General features: G+C 32.7%; 4 protein-coding genes and 1 long non-coding RNA gene across 22 annotated transcripts; all 5 read left to right on the forward strand.

The window, feature by feature from the left end:
• The first annotated feature begins 792 nt into the window (after positions 1 to 792).
• Positions 793 to 3,826, forward strand: LOC104882613 (uncharacterized). Its single transcript, XM_059734472.1, has 10 exons — positions 793 to 829; positions 905 to 944; positions 1,033 to 1,116; positions 1,196 to 1,278; positions 1,376 to 1,476; positions 2,883 to 2,993; positions 3,063 to 3,175; positions 3,264 to 3,516; positions 3,598 to 3,675; positions 3,752 to 3,826. The coding sequence occupies exons 1-10, from the start codon at positions 793 to 795 to the stop codon at positions 3,824 to 3,826; spliced, it is 975 nt and encodes a 324-aa protein (XP_059590455.1).
• Positions 3,827 to 4,099: 273 nt separating this feature from the next.
• On the forward strand, positions 4,100 to 4,923 carry LOC132253283 (uncharacterized). Its single transcript, XR_009465158.1, has 4 exons — positions 4,100 to 4,216; positions 4,337 to 4,387; positions 4,493 to 4,570; positions 4,827 to 4,923. It is a non-coding gene; the product is annotated as an uncharacterized LOC132253283 (long non-coding RNA).
• Positions 4,924 to 6,636: 1,713 nt separating this feature from the next.
• LOC100262483 (uncharacterized) lies at positions 6,637 to 9,647 on the forward strand. Its single transcript, XM_003634329.4, has 4 exons — positions 6,637 to 6,844; positions 8,575 to 8,745; positions 8,996 to 9,081; positions 9,216 to 9,647. The coding sequence occupies exons 1-3, from the start codon at positions 6,749 to 6,751 to the stop codon at positions 9,077 to 9,079; spliced, it is 351 nt and encodes a 116-aa protein (XP_003634377.1). The 5' UTR covers positions 6,637 to 6,748; the 3' UTR covers positions 9,080 to 9,081; positions 9,216 to 9,647.
• A 319-nt stretch (positions 9,648 to 9,966) lies between these two features.
• LOC132252522 (protein BASIC PENTACYSTEINE6-like) lies at positions 9,967 to 14,492 on the forward strand. Of its 14 annotated transcripts, XR_009464855.1 has the most exons (6): positions 10,021 to 10,113; positions 10,253 to 10,351; positions 10,669 to 10,754; positions 10,887 to 11,122; positions 11,652 to 11,695; positions 14,284 to 14,492. XR_009464855.1 is itself a non-coding variant. In XM_059734286.1 (5 exons), the coding sequence occupies exons 2-4, from the start codon at positions 10,692 to 10,694 to the stop codon at positions 11,674 to 11,676; spliced, it is 324 nt and encodes a 107-aa protein (XP_059590269.1). In that variant the 5' UTR covers positions 10,007 to 10,113; positions 10,669 to 10,691; the 3' UTR covers positions 11,677 to 11,695; positions 14,270 to 14,492. The 14 variants fall into 14 exon arrangements, 13 of the variants coding, with proteins under 13 accessions (XP_010664773.1, XP_010664772.1, XP_010664774.1 ...); XM_059734286.1 differs by lacking the exon at positions 10,253 to 10,351 and having other exon boundaries at positions 10,007 to 10,113; positions 14,270 to 14,492; XM_003634328.4 differs by lacking the exon at positions 10,253 to 10,351 and having other exon boundaries at positions 10,007 to 10,113.
• Positions 14,493 to 18,471: 3,979 nt separating this feature from the next.
• LOC100233070 (GAGA-binding transcriptional activator BBR/BPC6-like) lies at positions 18,472 to 23,923 on the forward strand. Of its 5 annotated transcripts, XM_059734255.1 has the most exons (5): positions 18,472 to 18,607; positions 18,689 to 18,898; positions 19,446 to 19,508; positions 21,929 to 22,102; positions 22,279 to 23,622. In XM_059734255.1, the coding sequence occupies exons 4-5, from the start codon at positions 22,034 to 22,036 to the stop codon at positions 23,221 to 23,223; spliced, it is 1,014 nt and encodes a 337-aa protein (XP_059590238.1). In that variant the 5' UTR covers positions 18,472 to 18,607; positions 18,689 to 18,898; positions 19,446 to 19,508; positions 21,929 to 22,033; the 3' UTR covers positions 23,224 to 23,622. The 5 variants fall into 5 exon arrangements, 4 of the variants coding, with proteins under 4 accessions (XP_059590238.1, XP_010664073.1, XP_059590239.1 ...); XR_788149.3 differs by lacking the exons at positions 18,689 to 18,898; positions 19,446 to 19,508 and adding an exon at positions 23,684 to 23,923 and having other exon boundaries at positions 22,279 to 23,278; XM_010665771.3 differs by lacking the exon at positions 19,446 to 19,508 and having other exon boundaries at positions 18,847 to 18,898.
• The last annotated feature ends 77 nt before the right edge of the window (positions 23,924 to 24,000 follow it).

Below are 24,000 nucleotides of genomic sequence, written 5' to 3' on the forward strand. Positions count from 1 at the left end.
TTTAATCAATTATCCCTAATAATTATACCAATAATATAGAAATTATATATTATCATTTTTATCTTTAAAAACAAAAAATAGGGAGTGTATATATAAATTGTAGAATATTTATATAACCACATAAATTAATCATATATGATTGAAGGATACTAATAATAGAAAATCACTTTAAAGAATATATATGTTTGAGCGATCACAAAAAAAACAAGTGATTGATTGTTGCAATCGAGTCTTCCTCTCTATGATCTTGATAACAACTATGGTGACTCTATGAGAAAATAGAAAGACCCTTTATCTAGATTAGAGAGGGGACTTAGCATAACTCAATATTGGGTTTTCATTGGGTCCTCCCATAATGGGTTTCAATGAGACCCATAGCCTACAGTTGCCACTCAATTGAGCTTCTACTCAAAAGATACAAAACTCAATCCAAATGTGATTACTAGTTAATTGAGCTCATTATATAATATACTATCCATTAACCCGTTTTTTGCAAATACAAATTATTCAATTAATGTTAGCCCATATAAAAAATTTCCAACATAAATACCTTAATTTTTTTGGATAAATACAAACAAGACTTCTTTTGAGATAAAATTCTAAAGTTAGAATTTTCAAAACTAAAAAAAGAAGTCTATTACAAATACAAATGCTCTAAAAGGAAGTCCATTACAAATACAAATACAAATACTATATTTATATATATATACATATATGTAAGCAGACACTTTATCAATGGTTATACAAACAGTTTTCTATTTTGATCATCCTCACCATCTTTTCTCTGCCACAATGGAAGGCTACACCAAAAATTCGGAGATTCCTGAGGGTAATTGAGAAAAAATTTCCTCACTTGTTGTACAGGGTTTTATTTTTGTATATTAATTTGTTCCCACCATTGTAGGTATCTTCTACATCAATTTGGATCAATTGTTCGAGAAAAGGTTGTTTTCTACAATCTTTTTAATTTGAAAATATTTTTGTCGGGAAAATTTTACTGACTCAATCTTGATGTCAAATTTTACAATGCAGAGTATCGCAAAGAGAGAGCGCGCTGTCTTTCAATATCCGGGCCTTTACTGAGAACCGGCAAAATCATGGGTTTATAGAGCAGAAGTAAGTCACAGTACCGTTTGGATACGTAACTTTCAGACTCTGTTTGGAAATTTTTTTGAAGTATGTTGGTTTCTTGCAGTTTGATTACTTTACTGTATCGATGCCTGGATTCCATGACGAAGGGGTCTGCCAAAGAGATTTCCTTAGCAGCTCACACCATTGGTTTGTTGGGACTTTCCAAATATTAAGTTAATTTTTGCTCTCACTTTCTGTTTTGGAATATTCGATCATTCATCCTTTTCTTGGTGTCTATTTGTAGGACTGGTGGCTGTGGCGGTTGCCCACAGGGCACGTGAAGTATACGTGGAGTCGCTCCCTGTGCTGTCCGCCGCTCTTAAATCTGGTTCCGTATCTTCAAAGGTACGTATATGGAATGGAATCTAGTTATGGCCAGATTTAGAGTTTTGATAAAAAATAGTATATTTTAAAAAAAATCTAAAAAATAAACTAGATTATAAAATAATGTCTAATCTAACGTGTTTGAATCACATAAATTGTCATGTCATAAAATCGTAATTAATGACTATAGTTTTATTTTTCTAAAACGATTAGGAACCGTAATCATCAATCACGATTTTAACTTTAAGTTTAAAGCCGTAGTTGGTGACTACAGTTTTAATTTCTTTTTAAAATGGTCAAAGACGTAGTGACCAACTACACTTTAACTTTATATATACAACTTTAATTTTTTTAAATAAAAATATTATATTATTTTGATTTTAAATAAACTTATCTCATTATTTAAAAAATAATAATATATAAAATTAAATAATTGATATTTTTAATTTGATATAAAAATATATTTTTTTAATTTTATTACAACAACCGGCACTATATTTAATATAAATATATTTAGTTAATTATATTTAAATATATATAAAATATAATAAACTATATTTATTTAAAATAAATAAATTATAAAAGCCTATTTAGAAAAAATATATATATAAATTATTATATTAATTAATAAATTATTATACATTATATGTAAGTGGTATATAACATCTCTCTCACATACATACATATATATAATTTAATTTAAATTTTAAATTTATCATATTTTTATTTAAATATATAAATAAATTATTATCATATCGATATGATATTATGAACTTAAATTAAAATATGATAAATTTTAAACTTAAATTAAACTTTTATACATGTGATATTATATACCACTTACATATAGTATATAAAAAAATTATTAGTTAATATAATAATTTATATTATTTATTTTTTAATAGGCTTTCATAATTTATTATATTTTATTTATATTTAAATATAATTAATTAAATATATTTATATTAAATATAATGCCTGTTATTTTAACAAAATTTTAAACAATATTTTTATATCAAATTAAAAATATCAATTATTTAATTTTATATATTATTATTTTTTAAATAATAAGATAAGTTTATTTAAAATCAAAATAATATAATATATTTTATTTTAAAAAATTAAAGTTATATATATAAAGTTAAAACGATTTTAAAAAAAATTCAAAACTATAGTCACTAACTAGGGCTTTAAACTTAAGTTAAAACCGTGGTTGGTTACCAATGTTTTCTAATCGTTTTAGAAAAATAAAACTGTAGTTACCAACTACGGCTTTATGATATTGTGATACAACCGCACTAAATTGACCATTATTTTGTAAACAAGTTTATCTTTTAGATTTTTTTTTTTTTAAATGTAGTATTTTAGGTCAAAACTCCCGAATTTATCCCTAACATAATTTTTAATGATCTCAAAATTTAATGCAGATATTAGAATGTTTGGTTCTTGTAACCTTTTTCGGGGCAGAGAATTGCGAAGATACTCAAAGTGCAATGCAGATGATATGGGAGTTCATTCATAAGAAATCAGCCTCAACTGTAAGCGCTACTGCTATATCCGCCATGTATACATTTTTGTTCATGTTTTCATATTATTCTCATCATTAGTTCCCATGGGTCCAAATCTCACTCTCTCAGTTGCTAGCTACTGCAATATCGGCATGGACATTTCTTCTTGCATCCATGGATGGATGGAAACTTAGTTATAAACATTGGCAAGGGTAAGTGTAACGAGCCTGGACAATGTCTTAAAATTTTGAGTACATTTAAGAAGTGATAAAATAATTTTTTTTTTTTGAACTTATGTAGGGCAACTTCTTATTTGTCTAATCTACTGAAGGAGGAGGATGAAGCTGTTCGTCTTGCAGCGGGTGAAGCACTGGCTCTAATACTTGAGACAGGATTTCTTGAGAAGTTCTCCGGCCACTGCTCTAGCATAAAGAGCGATGAAATCATAAACAATGTGAACAAGTTTATCCTCAAATTTAGAGCAGAATATCATGAGAGCCAAGATTCTAGCAAACAACTCGATTTCATTTGTGATGTTCTAAAGTTTTTTGAGGTATTGCTGATTTTCCATTTGTGCATTTCATTATCTAATTGTAATTTGCAAATATACCGATTTTGAAATGTTTGGAAGCAGGATGATTATTATCCCCAAGTTTCTGTGAACATTGGTGGGCATATACTGACATTATCAACATATTCTCAGTTAATACAGGTTTGTTAGCTATTTTTCTTGTTCTTTTAACTTCTCCAAGATTTTTCAGCATCTGCTAATCGATTTTTTCAAACAGCTCAACTTTCTGAAGCAGTTTCTGGGGTGCGGATTTGAAAGGCATATGATGGTTCGTTTTTTTTGTTGGGATTGAGCCATAAGCCATCATCATTGGCGCTTAGCACATCTAAAGGAAAGACCAGAGGTCCAGAACCGTGGCCACTAGCCCAGATGGTACCAGGATTGATATTTAGATGAACTTAAGGTTTGGTCCTAGATTCAATTCCTGGGGACGCCTCCTTTAAAGGAACAAATAAACAATTGGTGGATTGAGGGGTCATGGTTCCGGGCACCAACCATGATGGGTTCATAAGGCTCAATCCCAACATTTTTTCTCCTATGCGTTTCACATATGATCAATTTTTTTAAATGTCTAGTTTGTGAATCAAATCTTTGATTGGTTAAACAGGGAAACGAATTTCTCCAGAGTGTCTTCGACTTCACACCGGAAAAACATTTCCATCATGAAAAAATCTGGGACGAGGTTAGTTTACAGATCCAGAAAATGCTCATTTTGATGCTTTTAATAAGGGTTAGAAATGTTTAGATTCAGTACTTCTGTTTGAGGATTCAAATTATGTAACAAAGTGTTTGAAATATTCAGGCCACTGTCATGTATTTCATACCCGAAGCAAGAACCAAGAGAACCAGACAGGTATCTGTTTGTAAATTTCCTCTGAAGCATTTCACTTTCTTTTCTCCATACCATATAAATTTACTTGGAGGTTCTTCATCATCACATGTTCCTTTCTTTATCCAGAGACTATTTATGTCCCCTAATTCTGCATATAACAAGGCAAGAACTCAGTTACTGAACAAGAATAGAATGTTAACCAAGGTAATTTCTTCCCGCTTGCTTTCTTTTCTTTTCTTTTTTTCTTTTCTTTTCTTTTGTGTAATTAAATTAAGGTACTAAAAGAAATTTATTATCTTAAATTGTAAAATTTAAAAAAAATGATTTTTAAAGATATAAAGTAAATTTATTATTTTCTTATAATATTTTACAAAAGTTTCTAATTTTAATATATGTTTTTGAAGTTTTATTTACTAACTGATGGCTTATGCTAACATCTCGAGTTGGTTTCCATGTGCAGCGGGGAAGCATTGGTCATGGTGATGAATGAAGAAGTGGAGCAGGAAAAGAAGATTGTTTTAGGGCTTCAAGTACAGTGCTTGGGTCTTAAGAGCAACAACATTTTTTATTTATTATTTTTTAATTTTTTATATTAAAATTATAAAAAAATAATTTACTATAACATCATATTTTAAATTTATAAAGAAATGGAATTAAATGTATAAATTTTATGTAATATTTTATTTTATTTATTTTAAAATGTATGATTATTGTTCAAAGCCAGCTCAATCAATGCAAGTTGGTTCAACCAATCCGTTGACTAATTGAGGTCAACCTTACCCCTCTAAGACTAATTGTAGAAGTCACTAAAATCCCTCATTAAATGTCTCATTCTTCTACTATTATAAGATTGTAATTTTTTAGCTCAAAAAAGTTTAAGAGAAATCGGGTATTATCACTCTTTTAACTTTGGTAAACTTTTTAAACATCAGAGTGTTGATAACCCTAAAACAATCAACACCGAGTAAATTCAGGGTATCATCAGTGGTAGGATTTGAACATAGGATCATATATCATTTATTAGAACCCCACTTTCCATTGTTCATCCGAACTAACTAGGTTGCCCTGATGGATAAAATATTAATATGCTAAGGGAACAAAAACTTGGTTCAATAATTGACATCTACAAAAATTATTTCAAATAATCTCATAATTTTGAGAAAACATCTTTTAAAATTATCTGGTGATGAGGCCCTATTCCAAATATCAATGACACACCCCACCCCCATTTTATAATCATGGTCTTGGTTCATGTCTTTTTTGAAACAAGAGAGTTTTTGATAATGAGAATGAAAAATAATTAATAATTAATCAAGTAGCTTCTATGAAGGATGGTCTATAATTGTTAATTAATAGGGACCTTTTATATTAAAAGAAAATATTGTATTTATAATGTGGGTTTTGCGTTGATCATAAAGTTAATATCATTTTCCTAATGTAAAAATTTTATTTTAACAAAAAAAAAAAACTTGGAATGTCCTTGCCTTCATGATAAGACTTCTCAAAACAATTTCACAAATAACATTAAAATAACGGATAAGAAAATGAAATAAAAACAAGTCTAAGTTAATAATTCTATTAAAATATTAATAACATCAAATTTCAACTTTATGCATAAATGGAGTTAAACATTTAATTTTATTATACTATTTTATTTAATTTGTTTTAAATTTTATGATTATTGAATAACATAAAAATAAAATAACAATTTCACTAAATTCATTCCACTTTTTTGGCTTCTCCTTTCTTTGCTAAGATGAGAGCTATAGTTTTAAACATAACAATATAACAGGAAAAAAAAGGCCATTATAATCTTTTAATTTAGATGGAATTAAGTAACCATAGATAATGAAAATGAGTTTCTTATTGTCTTTTTATAACTGCTTTCAAAAACAATTTTTAAATTTTTTTTTGAAAACTATTATATGATTTTTGTAGAACAAAAATATGTTTGAAAATTTATAATGTTTTTAACCTATTTTGAATATTTTAAAAATGATTTTTATATTTAGTATTTTATTTTTAATTATTTTATATGTTTGTATAATTAATTTTTACAATAATTTTTAGAAAATAAGTGAAAATAATTAAAACAGGTTTTTTTTTTAAAAAAAAAATTATGTTTTTTTATACTTAAAAATAGAAAATAGAGGACATATTTTGATTGCTAAACCAGTTTTTTTTCTTTCTTTCTTTATTTATTTTTAGAATAAAAATTGTTATAAAAAATAGTTTTATTTGAGACGGCAATTTCTCGTGGGAAACTCTATCAAGGATGGCACAAAACGCCACCGTTTTAGGCCATCTGGTCTCACTCCCAAAACGCAGCGTTTATCTCCTCCACCTCTAACATCTCCACCATCGCGGCTGGGTTTTGGTGTGATGGAAGGCAAAAAGAGCAGAGGCTACGCCTGGGCAATCTCAGCTGGAGTCAACGCTGCATTGGCTGCCATTTCCGCAAAGCTCTTCTCATCTCAGGTAATTTTCTCATACTCATCTCTCCACCCTTGGATCTGAAAAACCTATGCAGCCGTTCCCCAATTCATATATTTGCCCTGATAGGTTGCTTTAAACCATTGAATGCACATAAAATTTTCTTTGGATCGCTTGAAATTAGCATGGATGAGTATGGATTCACTTCATTTGAAAATTCATAATTTTTTAACTAATTTTAGTTCTATTTGATTTTCTTTCGTATTTTCCACAATAAAACTATACGTGTGAAAATAATTTTTTCTAGCATTTTTTTTCTTTACTTTGTACTTTCCTACAACCAAATTAAGATATGAAAATAAGAGCAAAACCATGAATTCAGAATTATATGAAGGATGTAAAAGTATGCTTTTACTATTGCACATATTTGTATATTCACTTATTGGAATTGATTGGATTTGATTCGTATAAGGGCCTCCAGTATGAGTAGCAAGCACCTGAGTAACAGTGTCATGACCCAAGAGAATTAGAGCCCTCATTGATTTGGTATTTTTGTTGACTCCTCAAGGATGGAGCAATGTTCTGTTCAATTTCAGCAGTTATGGCCTTTTCTTTGGCTTGGGTTTGGTGTAACCAAATACCAAAACAAGCTGGGATGGGGATTTGGGAAAGAAATGTGGGGAATAAACTTGAAGCTTGTATTAATGAATTTAAGTAGCTTGATGATGCATGTACTAGGTCACTTTCTTTAGGATGTTTTGTGGCTCTCAATGTGTTGATGCAATGCTTGTGAGCTGCAAGAGCCTTGTGCAATACTCTTGGTCTAGTTCTTTCCACATAATAGATTGGACTGGAATCCCTATTATCAAGATAAGCCTATGAATTAATAATAGTTCATATTGACAAAATGGGGCTGCATGATATTGACTGCAAATGGTGGTCTGGATGGAGGCGACCCTTTAATTTGGGCATTAACTCCTAAATGCATCCATTTCTGTGGCTTAGTCACAGACCAAGTTATTTTACAATTGAGAGTATCCAATCTATGGCAGATTCTACCATTTGGGAATTCCAGTGCAATCAGATTAGATTTCTAGGTTTCATACCCTGGGAAGTGCTATTGCCATCATGTATATGTATAGTACAAATTAATAGAGGACAAGTTGGTGGGGTCAGATTTGCTGAAATTGTTCCTTTATGCTCTGGTGTGAAGCCATGCCAAACTGTTCTGAAATTGATATTTTTAATTTTCAAAGGGTGTAACAAGTTGCACTGCATAGCAAAGTTGGTTTCCACTCTATTGCAGGCATATACCAATACCATAATTCTACTTGCCTTAACTGCTTTTCTTGATGGTCATGTAGTCTTCTCACATACATCACCCACAATATCGTATTGGGCAAATCATGCCACATTTTTTTGCTCACTTTAATTTCCTGGCGTCCCTTGGCAACTTGTTTGTTCAATTTCAGTGGCTTCCACAGTATAGTTAAACATTGGCGATAGTGACAAACGGGTTGAAGAATTGACTCTTTTCCTGAGCAATATTCTTTTTTTGTCTTTTATTCTTATTATTATTATCTGTCTGAAACTTGATACATAAGTTTTTCTAAATTGTTGTGAACTTGTAATTTTGTGTGTCTGCATGCACAAATGTATCATTTTTTTACTCTTGTGAAATGAGTCACTTCTCGTATTATCTTCTCCATACATCCAAAAGAGAAAACTCATAAACTCATCTCCTTAATTTCACATGCATTTGTCATTTTCAACAGGTCATCAAATATGGCCTGGTCATAATTTTCAATGTGACGATGTGGGGATGTTATGTTAACAGCCTCAAAGCTCTCTCATCACTACAAGCTACAGTGACAAATTTTGCAGCTAATTTCCTCTCTTCTGGTCTGGCTGGGTTCTTTTTATTTGAGGAAGCATTACCATTTCAGGTAACTTAATAGATAAATTACCTCAAGATATGTGCAGATCTTAAAAAAATCTTCAATGAGCAAGAGTCTCTCTCATAAATCTCGATTTATTGCTTCTATTAGTGTTCTAATATTGTCTCTAAGTTCCACACTAATGGATTTTTGGAAAGGAAATCTAGAAAACAGTGAATGAATCTTGCAATTGCTGAAAAGTAATTTTGATGATTTATCCAAGGCATTTGCATTTCTAATTATAAGGCTGGTCTCATAGTGGTTTGCAGGTGCCCTGCTCATTGTAATTGGTGTTTTCATACTCAGCAAGTCAAGTATAGAGAGGAAAGCAAGCACAGATTAGAGGTTCGAGTTCTATGGCTCTCCATTTTTCTTTGTCATTCTCAATAACATTTAACTATGGTCATAATATGCCTTTCCACTGGCAATTCGTTTGTATTGAAAGCAATGAAAATCGACATGCATACTGTATCTTGCAGAAATTGAATCAACTGCAGGCGGAGCTCCAGGAACATCATCATCTGAGATTTATGGCTGTTGACTGTCTGGGGAGAACTGCTCAGGCTAAGAAGTGTCAAAAGCCCAACTGCTGGCTTCTTGAGTTGCAAGATCTTCTGCAAGTAGGTTTAGATTGAATCACATGTCGTCCAAAAATTAAGGAAGCGACCAATTGCGTGGTCATATTTTGTTGAGAAATCTGTGATCATAATTTTATTTTAGACTGCATTTGTAGAAGTAAAGTATATTTAGGAAATGGTTCTTGCCAACTCCAAATATACCATTGAATTTGTTGTAAAGGTGCAGAACAGTAGTATTGGTCTGTTCTATCAAACAAGGACTTGGTACCTTACAAATTTGCTTTGTACTTTTATTTGGCATCATGTTGAAATGTTGTTTCATTATTTCTTTAATTTTCTGGACAAATATCTCGATTTTTTTTTATTTTTTATTTTTTTAAATTGTGTATGGGTTGACTTGGAACTTAACTTTAGCAATCGAAATTTGATACGATGGGCCTGGTTAATTCAAGTCTAATTTTAACATCAAGTTGGGTACCTTGGTTGACATGAGGTTGGGTTGGGTTGAGGTTCGTTGCCTACCCATAATTATATACAAACCTAAGGCTTGTATTGTAATCAAGATTCATCTCTTACTGATGAAACAAAACCTAGCATATTAGTACCATATTTCATGACGTAATACTAGTAATTTTATTTAGGCCCAACCCATCTCGACCACTTTAACATGAGGCCCAGGCCCAGGCCAACCCATTCAACTTTCGAACCCAGTTGGGATCTGAAGAGTTGTTGCTGTTGGCCAAATTTCGAGTGTTCGGAATTAGGGCATTTGATTATTACTCTCTGCGATTATTTTCTGGTAAGATTCGATTTCTATGCAACCATTTAATGGCGATTCCTTTCTCTCTTTTGTGTTTTCTTTGATTATCATCGTCGTCATCTTCATTTCTTCATAGGTAACCACAATCTCATCTCGAATTCTTACTTGTTGATTGCAGAACTGAATTATAGCGTATATGTCAATTCGGTTTGTTTAGTTTATATCCGAGTCTGAAGGCGAGTTGTGAATTCATGTTGAACGTTATGTCTTTCGATTGGTATCTTCATTGTTCAATTTTGCTTATGCTTGATGCTTCTGTTTCCATGCTTTCAAGTGCGTCATCAGTTTGTTGGTTTCTATGGTTTTGTTCTGTCCACTGGAGTCTTTTCTGTCAAATTGTTTTCAAATTAATTTTGCATTTTTCATTCTTTCATCCGGTTTGATTCAAAAATGGGTTTCTGTTTTGATGTCTACTCAATTGATGAAGGAATTCTTTATTCGTTTTCTGCTGATAAACAAATTGTGAACATTTCATTGATGCTTAATTGATCAAAATTCAAAATTAAATTGGAGAATTGAAACTGTTTGTTGCAGAATTTGCTATTTGTGGATCTTAGATGGGTGGGGATCGTGAAATAAGAAGAGAAAAAGTTCATCCTCATGGAACAACTCAGAATCAGGTGTCGTGTAGGAAAAAGTCTGAAGATAATAATTTTGATTCACATGATCATTCTTGGATGGACCATGCAGCATAAACATTTTCTTTCACAAATAGCATTCCTCATGATCATTGTCATTTTGGTTTATTTCAGTGGTTGATGCAGCCTCAGACAATGGAGCAACTGATGGCCATTCTAGCTGAAAGGGATGCTGCCATCCAAGAAAGAAATTTAGCCCTTTCAGAAAAAAAGGCTGTTTTGGCTCAGCGGGACTTGGCTATTCTGGAGCGAGATGCAGCAATTGTGGAAAGGGATAATGCCCTACTGGAACGAGACAATGTCATTTCAACACTTCGATACAGGGGGAACTCCATGAACAGCTGCAACTGGTAAGAGTTCCTAGTTCCCTGTTCTCATTTCACTAGTCTCATCAATTTCAAATGCCTGTATTGATGTTTAAGTTGATGTACATCCATTGTTAGTTCCTTTAAGAAAAAGAGTTCCTCAACTAGGAAAATTATGCTTTGTTTGGATTTTGGAAAGTTTGAGGTAAAGTATGAGGGGGAAATGGAAAAAAAAGAAAGAAAAATGAATGTAAATAAAAAATAGATTTTAAGCATCCGATTTATTTCTTTTCTCTTCTCTTTTATATAAAGAACGATGAATATAAATATGTACATGTTTTGATTAACTTCTATTATATTTGTTTTCTCTTTGATTTTCTACTATAAAGAAGAAACAAGAGATTTTAAATTCCTTTCTGTTTTCTTTTTCTTTTTTCCTTTTCCTAGTACTTTAAATGATCCAAATAGATCCTTAGAACTTTTGTGTTACTTGTTGTAATGGAGTTGCCATATATGTACCATTATTGTTTGATTCTTCTGTTTTATCTAACTGGCATTAGAAATTGAAAAATAGGGGGAAAAGGAAAGAGAATGCATGACGCAACAAAGTGGCTGAAGGTACGAACAATCTTGGCATTGTTGCTTCAACTGTCTAATTGGTGTTTATGAGTAAATATGCATGTTTTTTTCTTAACACAAGATTGTAATGGATAAAGAATTCCAACTATATAATTTGAGCACTAGTTAAACGGGTAACATTCCTATTTACTAACCAAATCAGGATTAAATAGTTACTTCGTTTCCTTTACGAAACGGGCAACTGTCTTCGCTAGGAAACGAGAAGTTCGTGTTCTTGCTTATCACGAAATGGAATATTTTCTGTTATTAAGCACATTTCCCAAAGTGTTTCACATGTCAGAATTGCCAAACTATAAATACACAAGGTGGTTCGTGAAGAAAGATCATGAAAAAATAACCAAAACAAAGATAGCTTGTCTGTGATTGGATCTGCCCCTTAAATCTGAATCTACGATTTCATTGGATGTAATCTGCTTCCATGGTTCTTAACCCTAGACAATGTTCTTTATCTTTGTCTCTGTATTAATGATTGACCACAGATTGTGAGATAAATGCTTGGGTTGGAACACTTACTCTATTGGTTTTTGGAAAGTTTGAGAGTAAGAAAATAGAAATGAAAAATAGAAGAAAAGAAAAAAGGAAGTTTGGTTGTCCATGTAAAAGTTTTAGGGAAAGAAAATTAAATTGTTGAGGAACGTATTTTTCCCAAACTTTCCTCACATTTTTTAAGTGGGAGGGATCTTTTATTTTTATTTTTATTTTGCATTTTCCACCATTTTTTCCTCAGCCCTTTTTTTCCTTTGTCCTTTTCATGGTATCCAAACATAGGAAAATCAATTTTCTTAGCATTTATTTTTTCTTTCTTAACACCTTCCAGAAATTAAACAAAACATTATGGAAATAAAATTTTCATGCTTATATTCAGGGAAAATTTTACAGTTTTAGTTATGAAATTTTACTTGCTTGTTCATATTCTATGAAAATGACACTATCCAAGGTTTAGTGAAATTAGAGGGACCTCCACCCACATTTGAAAAGTAGACATTATGGAAATAAAATTTTCATGCTTATATTCAGGGAAAATTTTACAGTTTTAGTTATGAAATTTTACTTGCTTGTTCATATTCTATGAAAATGACACTATCCAAGGTTTAGTGAAATTAGAGGGACCTCCACCCACATTTGAAAAGTAGACACTGACTGACAGCTAGTCTTAATTTATTGACAGGTCCTCTTTTCTGTTAGTGGAACTTGGTAACATCATGCCTATGATCTCCCAAAAAATTATTTTGCTCCACTTGGAGTCCGTTTAGGAGTAATTTTGAGAGGGGTTTAAAGCTCTTCTTAATGCTTGAAGGCACTTACGAAAAGTAGATGTTTAGTAAACTTTTGAAAATCAACTTTTAACTATCTGGAAAATCACTTGAAGTGATTCCTAAACAATCACTTGATAGATAATTTTTCCAAAAATCACTTTTTTGTTATATAATACAATGTCAAAATCACTATTAAAGCACTTTTTTAGTTTATATTCAAGCACTAAACAATTAGTTTTAAAAGTGCTTCTAATCAATGCGCTATTAACAAAAGTGCTATAGATAATTTTTTTTAACTAGAATCACTCCCCAATGGGCCTTTATTCAAATAATAAGTGACAGAAGTACCGATTTAACACCCATAAACAACTTTTACATTCATTGTAGACTATGTAAGGTAAACTTGCCCCCAGGCTTGGTAGTTTTTCTTGGTTTAAGCATGTCTACTACCCCCTCTTATGTGCATATTCAATTGGTATAGTTTTATTTTTTAAAATTGCATTATGAGAATAATTTTTTTTTCTTCAAATATCAATTCATTAAAAAAAAAAAGAATCAGTTTTCAAGTTAAACTCGTGTAAGAATTTTATTTTATTTTTTTTTGTTGGAAGAAATATTAATTTCCAACTTACATTAGGAACGTAAAAGGATGTTTATATATGGATGTATTTTTCAGGTTGCTCTTCACATATGCCTCCTTTTTTTTTTTTGGTGTTCTGTAAACAACAAATTTACAAAAAGGCAGTGAGCAAAAAAAGGGGGTACAACCTGAAATACACAGGATGTCAACAAATTGCATTTATGGCAAAAAGAATGATAAAAAACAAGAAACAAAAAATAAAAGGGGGAAAAAAACCCTGGCTCCTTAGACAGTCAGCAACATGCCTTCATTGAACAGTGTAATTAGTATGACCAAATTCCTAAACGAAGAAGGTTAATATGTAAGTGGTGAACATAAAAATAAATAAATAAAGTTTTCTATTTTAGTAGTGAGGCCTCTTTAGGTATGCTGTGCATTATTAGTGGCACCAATTGCAACTCGGTCACCAGGAAACTTCTTGGGAGAGTCTCCAAAATTAGATGGCTGGAGGTACCTATAGTTTGCAGGCACCTAATTTGTGCTAGTCAGGGCTTGTGAAGGTATTCCCTAAGTTAAAGTCAATTTAAGTCCTTCCAAATTATGTCTGATGATGAATGCTTGCTAAAATAATTGTTGCTCATCATTTGGTGATAGCTTTTCTTTTCTTTCTTTTTGTTTTTTTGGAGATTTCACTGATGATTGATTAATAATTTGAAGTTGCCTGCTAGCAGAAAGTTGATGGAGGTTTGTTAGCAGTTGGATTCTAGTCTCTGCCCAACCTTGAAGCATGGAACATTGTTCGGCTGCTGAAAGGAGGGAGGAAACGAATAGAGGGAGAGATGATAACTTTTCATTGTTAGCATTCAATGTGAAGATATTGTTTTATTGGTAACTTCCACACTTGGATAATGATAAATCACCAGTCACGTTAGTTTGTTCATGCACTCGTTAACAATTCCAGCTTTAGCTGTGCTGCATGCCTTTCCTTTTGCACCCGCCCTTCCCCTTCCCCTTCCCCTTCCCTAGTTTGTCATTGTTTCTTTGCAATGGCTTTTCATGCTGATCGAAACCTAAAGGTTGACCTTAACACCATTTCCTATTGGAAACAATACAACCTCAAAAAGAGACCATAGAAAGCTGAAACGCGGACTTGATGAGTGACCTGAATTCTCTGCAGGTAGGATCAGAATGAACAAATTGGCTAACAAAAAGGAAAGAATTGTCTAATTGTTTTGATTTTATCTTATTTAGAATGCACATGGGTTTTGAAGTATTTGCAAACACTTTTTGAAAGAGTGATGGCTGTGCAAGAGTAGGACAGGCAGCTAATAATTGGTGGTACTGCATAGTCACTGCTACATGAGTTAGAGCTTTGTATTCTGACTTTGTGCTCGACTTTGCAACTACTGTTTGCTTCTTTGAGCTCCAAGCAATAAGGCAATCACCAAGAAATACATAGTAGACTCCTGCTGATCTTATATCACCAAGATAACTTCCCTAGTCTGTGTTGGCAAAGGCATTTAGTATGAAATTTTTGTTTGGTTCAGAGCTAAGTCCCGGGGTTTTTTTTAAGTATGTTAAGACCTCTTTTGTAGGCTTGCTAATGAATCTCTATAGGACTTTGTAAGAATTGACTTAACTTGCTAACAATGTATGAAACATCAAGCCTTACTATAGTAGATGTTGCAGTTCTTCAATTTTCCTACGATACACGGTAGGATTTGACATAGCTTCCCCTTAATATCTTGACAGAGTTTTGACTTCAAGTAGCAAGTGTAACATACGCCTTGGCAGCTTCCATTTTGGTTTTCTTCAATAAGTCAACAATATATTTGGATTGTGTCAAGCATAAAACAATAAGCTTTAATACCAAGAAAGTGATGGAATGACTTCAACAGCTTCTCAATCACCTAGAGATTGTTTCTAGTGACAAGAATGCCGTCTATATAAACTAATAGCAAGGGCAAAGTTTTCTTAAATTTGTAGACAAATTGAACTTGAAAATTTTGAAACCCGAATTGAGCAAGGCACACACGTTGAGGTCTTGTAAGGTCAATAAAACCTTCTAGTTGGGTCATATAAATATTTTTCTACAACACTTGACTAAGAAAAACATTATTCACATCTAACTCTTTGATGTCTCACTTGTTGGATACTGCCAAAGTAAGTACAATTTGAATGGTAGTTGGTTTGAAAGTCTTAAGAAAAATCAACTCATGGGGTTTCCAACCATGCGCTTTGAACTTCAACTTGAAAACCCATTTATTTCCAACTACATTAAGATTGAGAGAAAGGAATTAAATCTGATATCATATTTTGCATCAAGGCCTTATACTCTTCTTCCATTGCCCCTTTCCAAATTGGATCAGCCAGTCCTTATGATCCAGTGAAGTTCAGTAGGGCCAAAATCAATAAGGTGAGTGACCAGTAGTTGTAATATGGTAGTTGGCTCTTTTGTGGCAAGTGGCTCAAGTAAGACTAAACTAGGCTTATCAAGATCATGTGGAGCATCATCATAAGATGGATTAGTTTGTGGAATATGTGATGCAAAACTAGGTGTGTTAGGAAATGAAGGAGTGCCTATCATGATATCACTCATAGTTGTTGCATCAATGGCAGTGAAAGTACTGAATGGAATAATAATTTGTTGTGACTCAATATGATTTTTGGATTTTGACCTAAACAATTCTTGATAAGGTAAAATTCCAATTCATGAAAAACCACATTTCGAGATATATGGACTTAATAGGAAGAATGAAGTTATAACCTACAAATAAGCACTTTGATGATCGAAATTGAAGCTTGTTGGAGTTATATGGCCTTAAGTGAGGAAAACTAGAATATCCAAAAACAAGGGATAAGACTTGTTGAGAAGTAGTGTTGGTAAATGAGTAATAAGACTTGCAACAGAGGAGAATGCATGCCATCAAAATGTGAGACATGGAAGCTTAGTGTCAGAAGAATTCGTTCAAAATTATCCTTCACTTGAACTTTATAAGGGAGAAATAGGGATGCAACTTGGCTTGGTTGGTTCGACCCAATATGAAATTTAGAGAGACTTTTATAATTATTTTAATACTTGGGTTGGTTTTGGGGTTAGATTTTTTAAAAAATTTGGTTTGGGTTTGGGTTAATGTCAGACAATCTAATCTAAGTCTGATTTAATGTTTTTATAATATTCATAATGTTTATTAACTTATATAATAATATTAATTTTCTTTTTAGATTTTAAAAAATATATCATATTATATTATATCATATGCTTTTTCAATTTTTTTTTTTGAAAAATATATACATTTTTTTTCATTTTTTTTGTTGGAAATATTTTACACACTAATGTAAAAATAATCATAAAATATAAACTCCTTAAAATTAATTCAATCCCATATATTTACTGATTAAAGGTAGTGATTAAGATGATCAAATTTAATATCCATATCATTAAAAGATAGTATATGAATGATCAAAGATAGTATATTTGATAATAATAAAAAAAGTGTGTGAAATATTAATTATTTTTAAATAATTACTTGAAATTCTTATTTTTCAGAATCAAAACATAGAACTAGGAGAAGATTATTATCTTTCATCACAATTGCTTATAGTTACGGTGAATTCTATCAGCAAGAAGCCCCTTTGGGTTTGTGGCTCCCAAGTTTAATTTATTTAATTGCGCAAACATACCTTTACACGTTTTGATGCAATTTTAAATTTAATAATTCCACTTTCTTCCTTTATGACAAATTTATGTGATGATGACCGTTGAGCTAATCTCATGAAAACTAGTTAGGTATAAATAAAATTAGGAATTAATTCCTAATTCTCTTTAATTTACATTTAATACATATTTATTAAGAAAATTTAAAAATAATAAAAGTTATTTATAAATTTATATTTTAAAGATTTTTTTTTTTTTTACCTTTCTTCTATATATTTTCCTTATTTTTAGAAAATCAAAATTAAAAAAAGGTAAAAAATCTCCCTTTCATTAAAATATACTTTTTTTAACCATTTGTTAATGATTTGTTTTAACAATTTTAATGCTCGTTTTGTGAACTTGTATTTAAAAATTATTTTTTATTTTTAACTTAAAAATAGTTTTTAAAAACAAGTTTTAGAAAACATGATTCAATGGATTTATGTTTTTGTTTTTATTTTTTAAAAGTAGTAAAAATGACTTTTACTTATTTTCTAAAAATTGTTAATTATTTTGATTTATTTTTAAAAATTATTTTTTAAAGAACAACGGTTAAATAATATTATAAAATTTTAAAAACAATTTTTTGTTTTTAAAAGCAAAAAACTATTTTAAAATCATATAGCTAGATAGATTTGTAGGACCCATTTGGTTATGTTTGATAAAAATGTTTTTTATTTCCTAATTTAAAAACAGTTTTTAAAAATAAATTTAAGAAAACATAGTCAAAGGAACCCATGCTTTTTTTTGTTTTAAAAAATCTATGAAATTAACTTCTATTTATTATTTAAAAATTGCTTTTTATTTTATTTTATTTTTAAAAATTGTTTCCAAAAAATAATGGTAAAACAGTATTAGAAGTTTTTAAAAATATTTTTCTATTTTAAGGGAAAAAAAAACTGTTTTGGCCAAACAGGCTCTTAACCTCCGAAAGTTTTTACTTTTTAATACTAGAATGTGGATTAAAGATATTTAATATAAAATATCTTTTATTGGTGGCGTAGAGTGTAATAATATTGTGTAAAATATGTATAGAATTCGGACACCAGCTGGCGAGGTCTGCGACACGAATCTGGAAGTACCCTTAAATCTAACGGCTACAGGAGAGCCACACCGGTGCCGTTTCAAACACCTAGAGGCAGACAGAGGTGCACATATGACGTACCATGCAATTTTCTTTTATTAAGCTTGGGTTGGTAAAAGAATAAAAAGTAAAATTGAGTGAATAATTAATTGGGGCGGAAGGAAGGAAACGAGTATAAACCCAGTGCCCCCTTCTACTGTTTCCCCTCTTCAACGCACAGTCTCACATTTCAAGAGCTAGGGTTTCTCAATTTTGCTGTCTCTGCCACTTCTAGGTGAGCTCCGATTTCTCTGCTACTCTTCAATGGCGATTTTCTATGCTCTATTCTCACTTCTCGTCGCTTATGTTTCTCTAGCTGGTAATAGTGATTTCGGACACCTAGCTAAATGCCATCTCCATTTCGTTTGCACCATCGGAGTTTCGAATTCGTATCACTGCATTGATTTTGTTGAATTGGTGTGGTTTCTGTTTGTTTGATTTGGATGCGTGGTTGAGATTGAGTTGTGTGCGAAGGTTGCTTTGACTGACTTGTTAGGGCTGGTTTTGTCATATAGAGCTGAATTCTGTGAGTTCTTTTGCTATCTTTTGGGTGTGTATGAGTAGCGGGAAGCTTTGATTTTGCTATTTGTGGTTTTTCTGGATCTTGGGTTTCTAGGGGAAATTGGGAATTTCTGGAATTTGTTGTTTTTGTGCATGGAGGCTCGGTTGTTAGTTTAGCTCTGGAAGTGATACAGCCCTTTTGACCCCTCGGAAGGGGAGTTTTGGTGTGGGAATCTGAAAGACCAGTTTGAAGGTCTTGAAAATAGGCTTTCTATTTATGATTTGTCAAATGGTGGAGTTCATGCTGTTTTTCTTTTCATATTTATCTTTATTTGGAAATTCCCAAGAATTTACAGACAGAAAAATGTGTTTGTAGTCCATCAAATGAATAAAATGAAATTTTTTCCTAAGATGGTCGATGTTGGCTAAAAGGTTTGTATTAAAGCTACGAATGGTGAGTGAAAGTAAGGAAAGGAGAAAAGCGTTATTGAGTTTTAGTTCAACATGGAAACTTAAGTGTCTCACAGAGCAAATGACATGATCTTAAGCGGTTGTACTTTGGCTAAAACTAGGAAATCATATTGGACTTGAGGATGGATGGAAGAGCATGAATGCTACTTCAGATTTGTGTGACAGCTAATAATTCTCTTCCCCTTCATAATTACTTGTTTCGGAAAGCACTGTTGTTATGGGTTTTTTTCCTTGTTGGGTTGTTCTAGGTTTTCCTCCTCATTTCTGGTTGACCCCTATGGGCCTACAAGATCAAGTAGGATTGTTAACAAGCACAGCTTGAGTTATTATGAATGGCTCAGCTTGGCCTCATGTTTAGCTTGTTCAATTGAAGGACATTTTTGAACATGTGATGTAAGTCCCATTGCCTGGACTTGAGTTTAATAAGTTCCCATTTTAGAACAGAGTTGTATAAAAAAGATACAAACAGTATAATTTGTGTTCCTTCAGCATTAGATTAGACACACATTAAGCTTGTCATACTTTGTTTTAATAAAGTCATTATATAGAAAGACAAAACTTACTCTTGCAAAGAGGTAACTTCTTCTGCATTGAAGAGATATAATTCACATTGCTTTTGGGGAAAAAAAATAATAATTTTCAGTCACTAATATCCGATGCCTATTTTGCTACTTGCAAGCAGGTTCAAGAATGCCATGAGAAACCTACATAAGTGATGTTTACTAGGTTCCTTAAAAAAATTCATTATGATAGTCTTTAACATGAAATAAGGTGTTAGCTAGTTCTTCTATACTCTGATGATAGGCATTGATTCAATCGATTATGAATGAAAGATGTAACCATGTATGACACATCTGATTCTTACTGGCTTTGATAGATATCTTTTAACTCTGGTGCTTACTGCTTGATTAGCTTTGATAGGTAATTTGTAAGCGTTTATGTTTTTTCAAAGGAAGGAAAACGCACGCATTTATCTGTCCAGAGGGTTGCCTTCCCTATTTAGTATTCCAATGTTTTCTTCTCAACTTTCATACATTAGATGACTTCGTCATTTTCAATGAAGATCACTGGGTGTTGTTCTTTTTATTTTTATTTTTTAAAATTCATTATTCTTTTTTAATTTAAGTTAAATTCATTAGTTTTTAAGTTTTTTAATCTTCAATTTATTTTTTATAGGTCTACTGTCTCATGTACACATGTAGTTTATGGTGAGAGATTTTGGTTGATGGTGATATTATATGCTTCCAGTTGAGAACAGTGCTCTCCCTGAAAGACTGCCTTTTCTAGTTATTTTAATATTTTTTGTTCAACTGTGACCATTTTTGTTTGACTGGAGGCCCTTTATTTTTAACTCATTTAATTAAGCTCTGCTGCCATGGGGGTTCTCATTTTTTTCTACAGGGTTTTGATTTCCATCAGCTGCTTTTTTCTTGTTGCTTTTCTAATAAACTGATTTTCCTTGAGCTGCATCTAGAAGTTTCAGCGATATTGGAACTTTCTCAAAATGAATATGGAATAGGATATAGTTCTGTGGCCATCTGAACTTTTTCTGGGTTTTCACTATTTCCTTTTCGGGAAATCCTACACCCGGCCTGGCTGATAGGCAGATCCACCCAGGTCTCATTCTTGATTACAGGATTTCACCGGGATTAGTTCTGCCAGATGTTTTGGGACCTAATTTACACCTATATTCACTCCTTTGTGTGTGGCTTTAAACATGGAAGCATTCAGTTTTTTGGTTCATTGTATATGCTCCAATATTGCATACCCTTTCTTGTAGACCCTATGAGTTTTTTCTTTGATCATGTTGTCTTTTGCAGCTCATTTCCATTCTAATATATCAGCATGTCCTGCTTTGAATATGATTATCCCTATGAGTTTTTTCTTTGATCATGTTGTCTTTTGCAGCTCATTTCCATTCTAATATATCAGCATGTCCTGCTTTGAATATGATTATCTGGTTCAAATTCTTGTACTCCTTATGTGTGGGCTTCCTCTAAATTGATGTCCAGTTCTTGTTGCTGCTCCCACTCCATCTTCCTGCTTGCATACATGTAGCATCCAGGGGGAGCAGCAACTGCATTTGCATTTCTGATGGATGCTTTCAGACAGATACATGAATTTTCCGTGGCCCTTTCTTGTTAGATATTTCACGTAGATGCACAAGATATATTGGTTTGCTAGGGATCATATATAAGTGATTGTCTTGGTTACTTTGAACAGATTTTAGGGAAGTTTTATTTAATGTCAGGATGTTCCATTCTTGCTAATGTTGTATCTTTTTCGATATATTTCCAAATTGATAGTCCAAAGGATTATGTTGTTACTAAATACTGGATTGCCTTTTCATTTGGTTTTGGAATTGTGGGTGAGTTATTTCCTATGTGGAGAAGATATTACACAATGATGGGTTTCTACTTCTGATGTTTCTAGTATTTCTGAAATTTGCTTTACAGCATTTTGGTGCTTCTTTTCATGTTCATTACTTTTAAGTAGTCATGGGGGTTTCTTTACTTCCTTTCTTCCAAAAATATCTCTGAGAAACAAATTCTGATCTGTTTGTTTTTCCCCCTTTTGGATGCAGTATTTTCTAGTTTGGGTGACAATTTGATGTTCAACTGATTATACCTCACACTTATACTTGAGGTTTGAAAGTAAGAAATACGATTATTCCCATCTGCGGTCTCAGATGGATGAGGGTGGGCATCGTGAAAATGGAAGACACAAAGCAGACCCATATAAAGCAGTTCATAGTCAGGTATCTAAAAGTGTAAATCTCTGCAGATAATGGAATTTTTTTATAGTCCATTATTTTCTTGTCGATTTTATTCAAATCCATTGAACTACCATAAACTTGATAAGAGAGTGCAGTGTAGACATTTTTCCATATGAATTGCCACTCATGATGATGTTCTCTCATTGTCATTGTTTCAGTGGTTGATGCAACATCAGCCAACAATGAAACAGATAATGGCTATCATGGCTGAAAGGGATACTGCTGTTCAAGAAAGAAATTTGGCTCTTTCTGAGAAAAAGGCAGCAGTAGCTGAGCGTGATATGGCTTTCCTGCAGCGAGATACAGCAATTGCAGAGCGGAACAATGCCATTATGGAACGAGACAATGCCATTGCAACTCTTCAATATCGCGAGAACTCATTGAATGGTGGCAACATGTCTCCATGCCCACCAGGATGCCAAATCTCGCGTGGGGTGAAGCATATGCACCATCCTCAGCCACACTTACATCATCCAACCCATCTGAGTGAAGCTGCATACAGCGCAAGGGAAATGCATATTGGTGATGCCCTCCCTGTTTCACCTGTTGCTTCTGAGGCTGCAAAATCTCGACGGGCTAAACGACCGAAGGAGGCCAAGCCAATGTCATCTAATAAGAAGGCTTCAAAACCTTTGAAGAAGCCTAAGAGAGAAGGTGAGGACTTGAACAAGATTGTGTTTGGCAAGTCACGTGAGTGGAAGGGTGGGCAGGATATGAGCAGCGGAGGTGATGACCTTAACAAACAGCTAGTTGTCTCAAAATCTGATTGGAAGGGTCAGGACTTAGGGCTAAACCAGGTTACATTTGATGAGTCAACCATGCCAGCACCTGTTTGTTCGTGCACTGGAGTCCTAAGGCAGTGCTACAAATGGGGGAATGGGGGTTGGCAGTCATCATGTTGCACAACCACCTTGTCAATGTATCCCCTACCAGCAGTTCCCAACAAGCGTCATGCTCGAGTTGGTGGGCGGAAGATGAGTGGAAGTGCCTTCAACAAGCTGCTTAGCAGGCTTGCCGCAGAAGGTCATGATCTGTCAATTCCGGTTGATCTCAAGGACCATTGGGCCAAGCATGGAACAAACCGCTATATCACCATCAAGTAGACTGACTGCAAAGGATCTCGAGTCAGATGGAAGAAAACAGCCCATGCTGGGTCAGGTATTCATCCTCAATTCTTCCTTTAGTTGCGCCATGAAAAGGTTAGATGGTGAGGCAGTATATTGGTAGTTCTTCATAGTTCCAGCCATTTTAGCTTTTCTTGCAATCCTATGGACTCTTTTTTATAGGCTGTCTTTTCTTCTTTCCATCTTTTTGTGTCTGTATTCAAGTGATGATTGAAAAAAGATAGAAGGGAGATCTGCCTCTCATTCTCTTAGTTTACAGAATTAAATGTAGTGAACTTGAAACGTCCTTTATCTTGTGACTGAAGATAATTGTAAAGCAAGGATTGCATTTCATAGAGCTTTTTCTGTCCGTTTTGTACTAATGGATAGAATTTATCATATAGCTGGTTATCTATGATTCTCGCCAATGTGATGATTATATTTCTGTTAAACTTGGCAGGTGGAGGTGCATTTGATTTTCTGGGAAATGTAACCGGTACAAGGTTTTATGTTATGAAATAAGCTCTAGTACAATAGATAAGACCCACTGGAGTCCATACCCTACATTGAAAAGTCTGAGAAGCAAGCTTAACCTATCTCTGGTTCATGGAAACATGCAGAGATCATCACATAAATTGATAATGATGACCAAGTCTATGTATGATGAATAAGAATTTGCATTTTGTGTTTTTTTGGCAAATCTTGGTCTTCCGATACTCGTGGGTTTTTGTGAATGTAAAATTATGGCCATAACATCCATACGAAATGAAATGAAAT

This window comes from Vitis vinifera, chromosome 18, assembly GCF_030704535.1.
Source record: "Vitis vinifera cultivar Pinot Noir 40024 chromosome 18, ASM3070453v1".
Classification (NCBI taxonomy): domain Eukaryota; kingdom Viridiplantae; phylum Streptophyta; class Magnoliopsida; order Vitales; family Vitaceae; genus Vitis; species Vitis vinifera.

Bases quoted from the DNA above. Each gene is read 5' to 3' on its own strand.
- LOC104882613 (XM_059734472.1), top strand. From the start codon at position 793: ATGGAAGGCTACACCAAAAATTCGGAGATTCCTGAGG. The intron at 3,176-3,263 runs GTAAGTGTAACG...GAACTTATGTAG, and splicing joins AGTTATAAACATTGGCAAGG to GGCAACTTCTTATTTGTCTA. The intron at 3,517-3,597 runs GTATTGCTGATT...GTTTGGAAGCAG, and splicing joins ATGTTCTAAAGTTTTTTGAG to GATGATTATTATCCCCAAGT.
- LOC132252522 (XM_010666471.3), top strand. From the start codon at position 9,982: ATGAGGCCCAGGCCCAGGCCAACCCATTCAACTTTCGAACCCAGTTGG. The intron at 10,114-10,886 runs GTAAGATTCGAT...GGTTTATTTCAG, and splicing joins CTCTCTGCGATTATTTTCTG to TGGTTGATGCAGCCTCAGAC. The intron at 11,123-11,651 runs GTAAGAGTTCCT...ATTGAAAAATAG, and splicing joins TCCATGAACAGCTGCAACTG to GGGGAAAAGGAAAGAGAATG.
- LOC100262483 (XM_003634329.4), top strand. From the start codon at position 6,749: ATGGAAGGCAAAAAGAGCAGAGGCTACGCCTGGGCAATCTCAGCTGGA. The intron at 6,845-8,574 runs GTAATTTTCTCA...CATTTTCAACAG, and splicing joins CAAAGCTCTTCTCATCTCAG to GTCATCAAATATGGCCTGGT. The intron at 8,746-8,995 runs GTAACTTAATAG...CTGGTCTCATAG, and splicing joins AGGAAGCATTACCATTTCAG to TGGTTTGCAGGTGCCCTGCT.
- LOC100233070 (XM_059734255.1), top strand. From the start codon at position 22,034: ATGGATGAGGGTGGGCATCGTGAAAATGGAAGACACAAAGCAGACCCA. The intron at 22,103-22,278 runs GTATCTAAAAGT...TCATTGTTTCAG, and splicing joins ATAAAGCAGTTCATAGTCAG to TGGTTGATGCAACATCAGCC.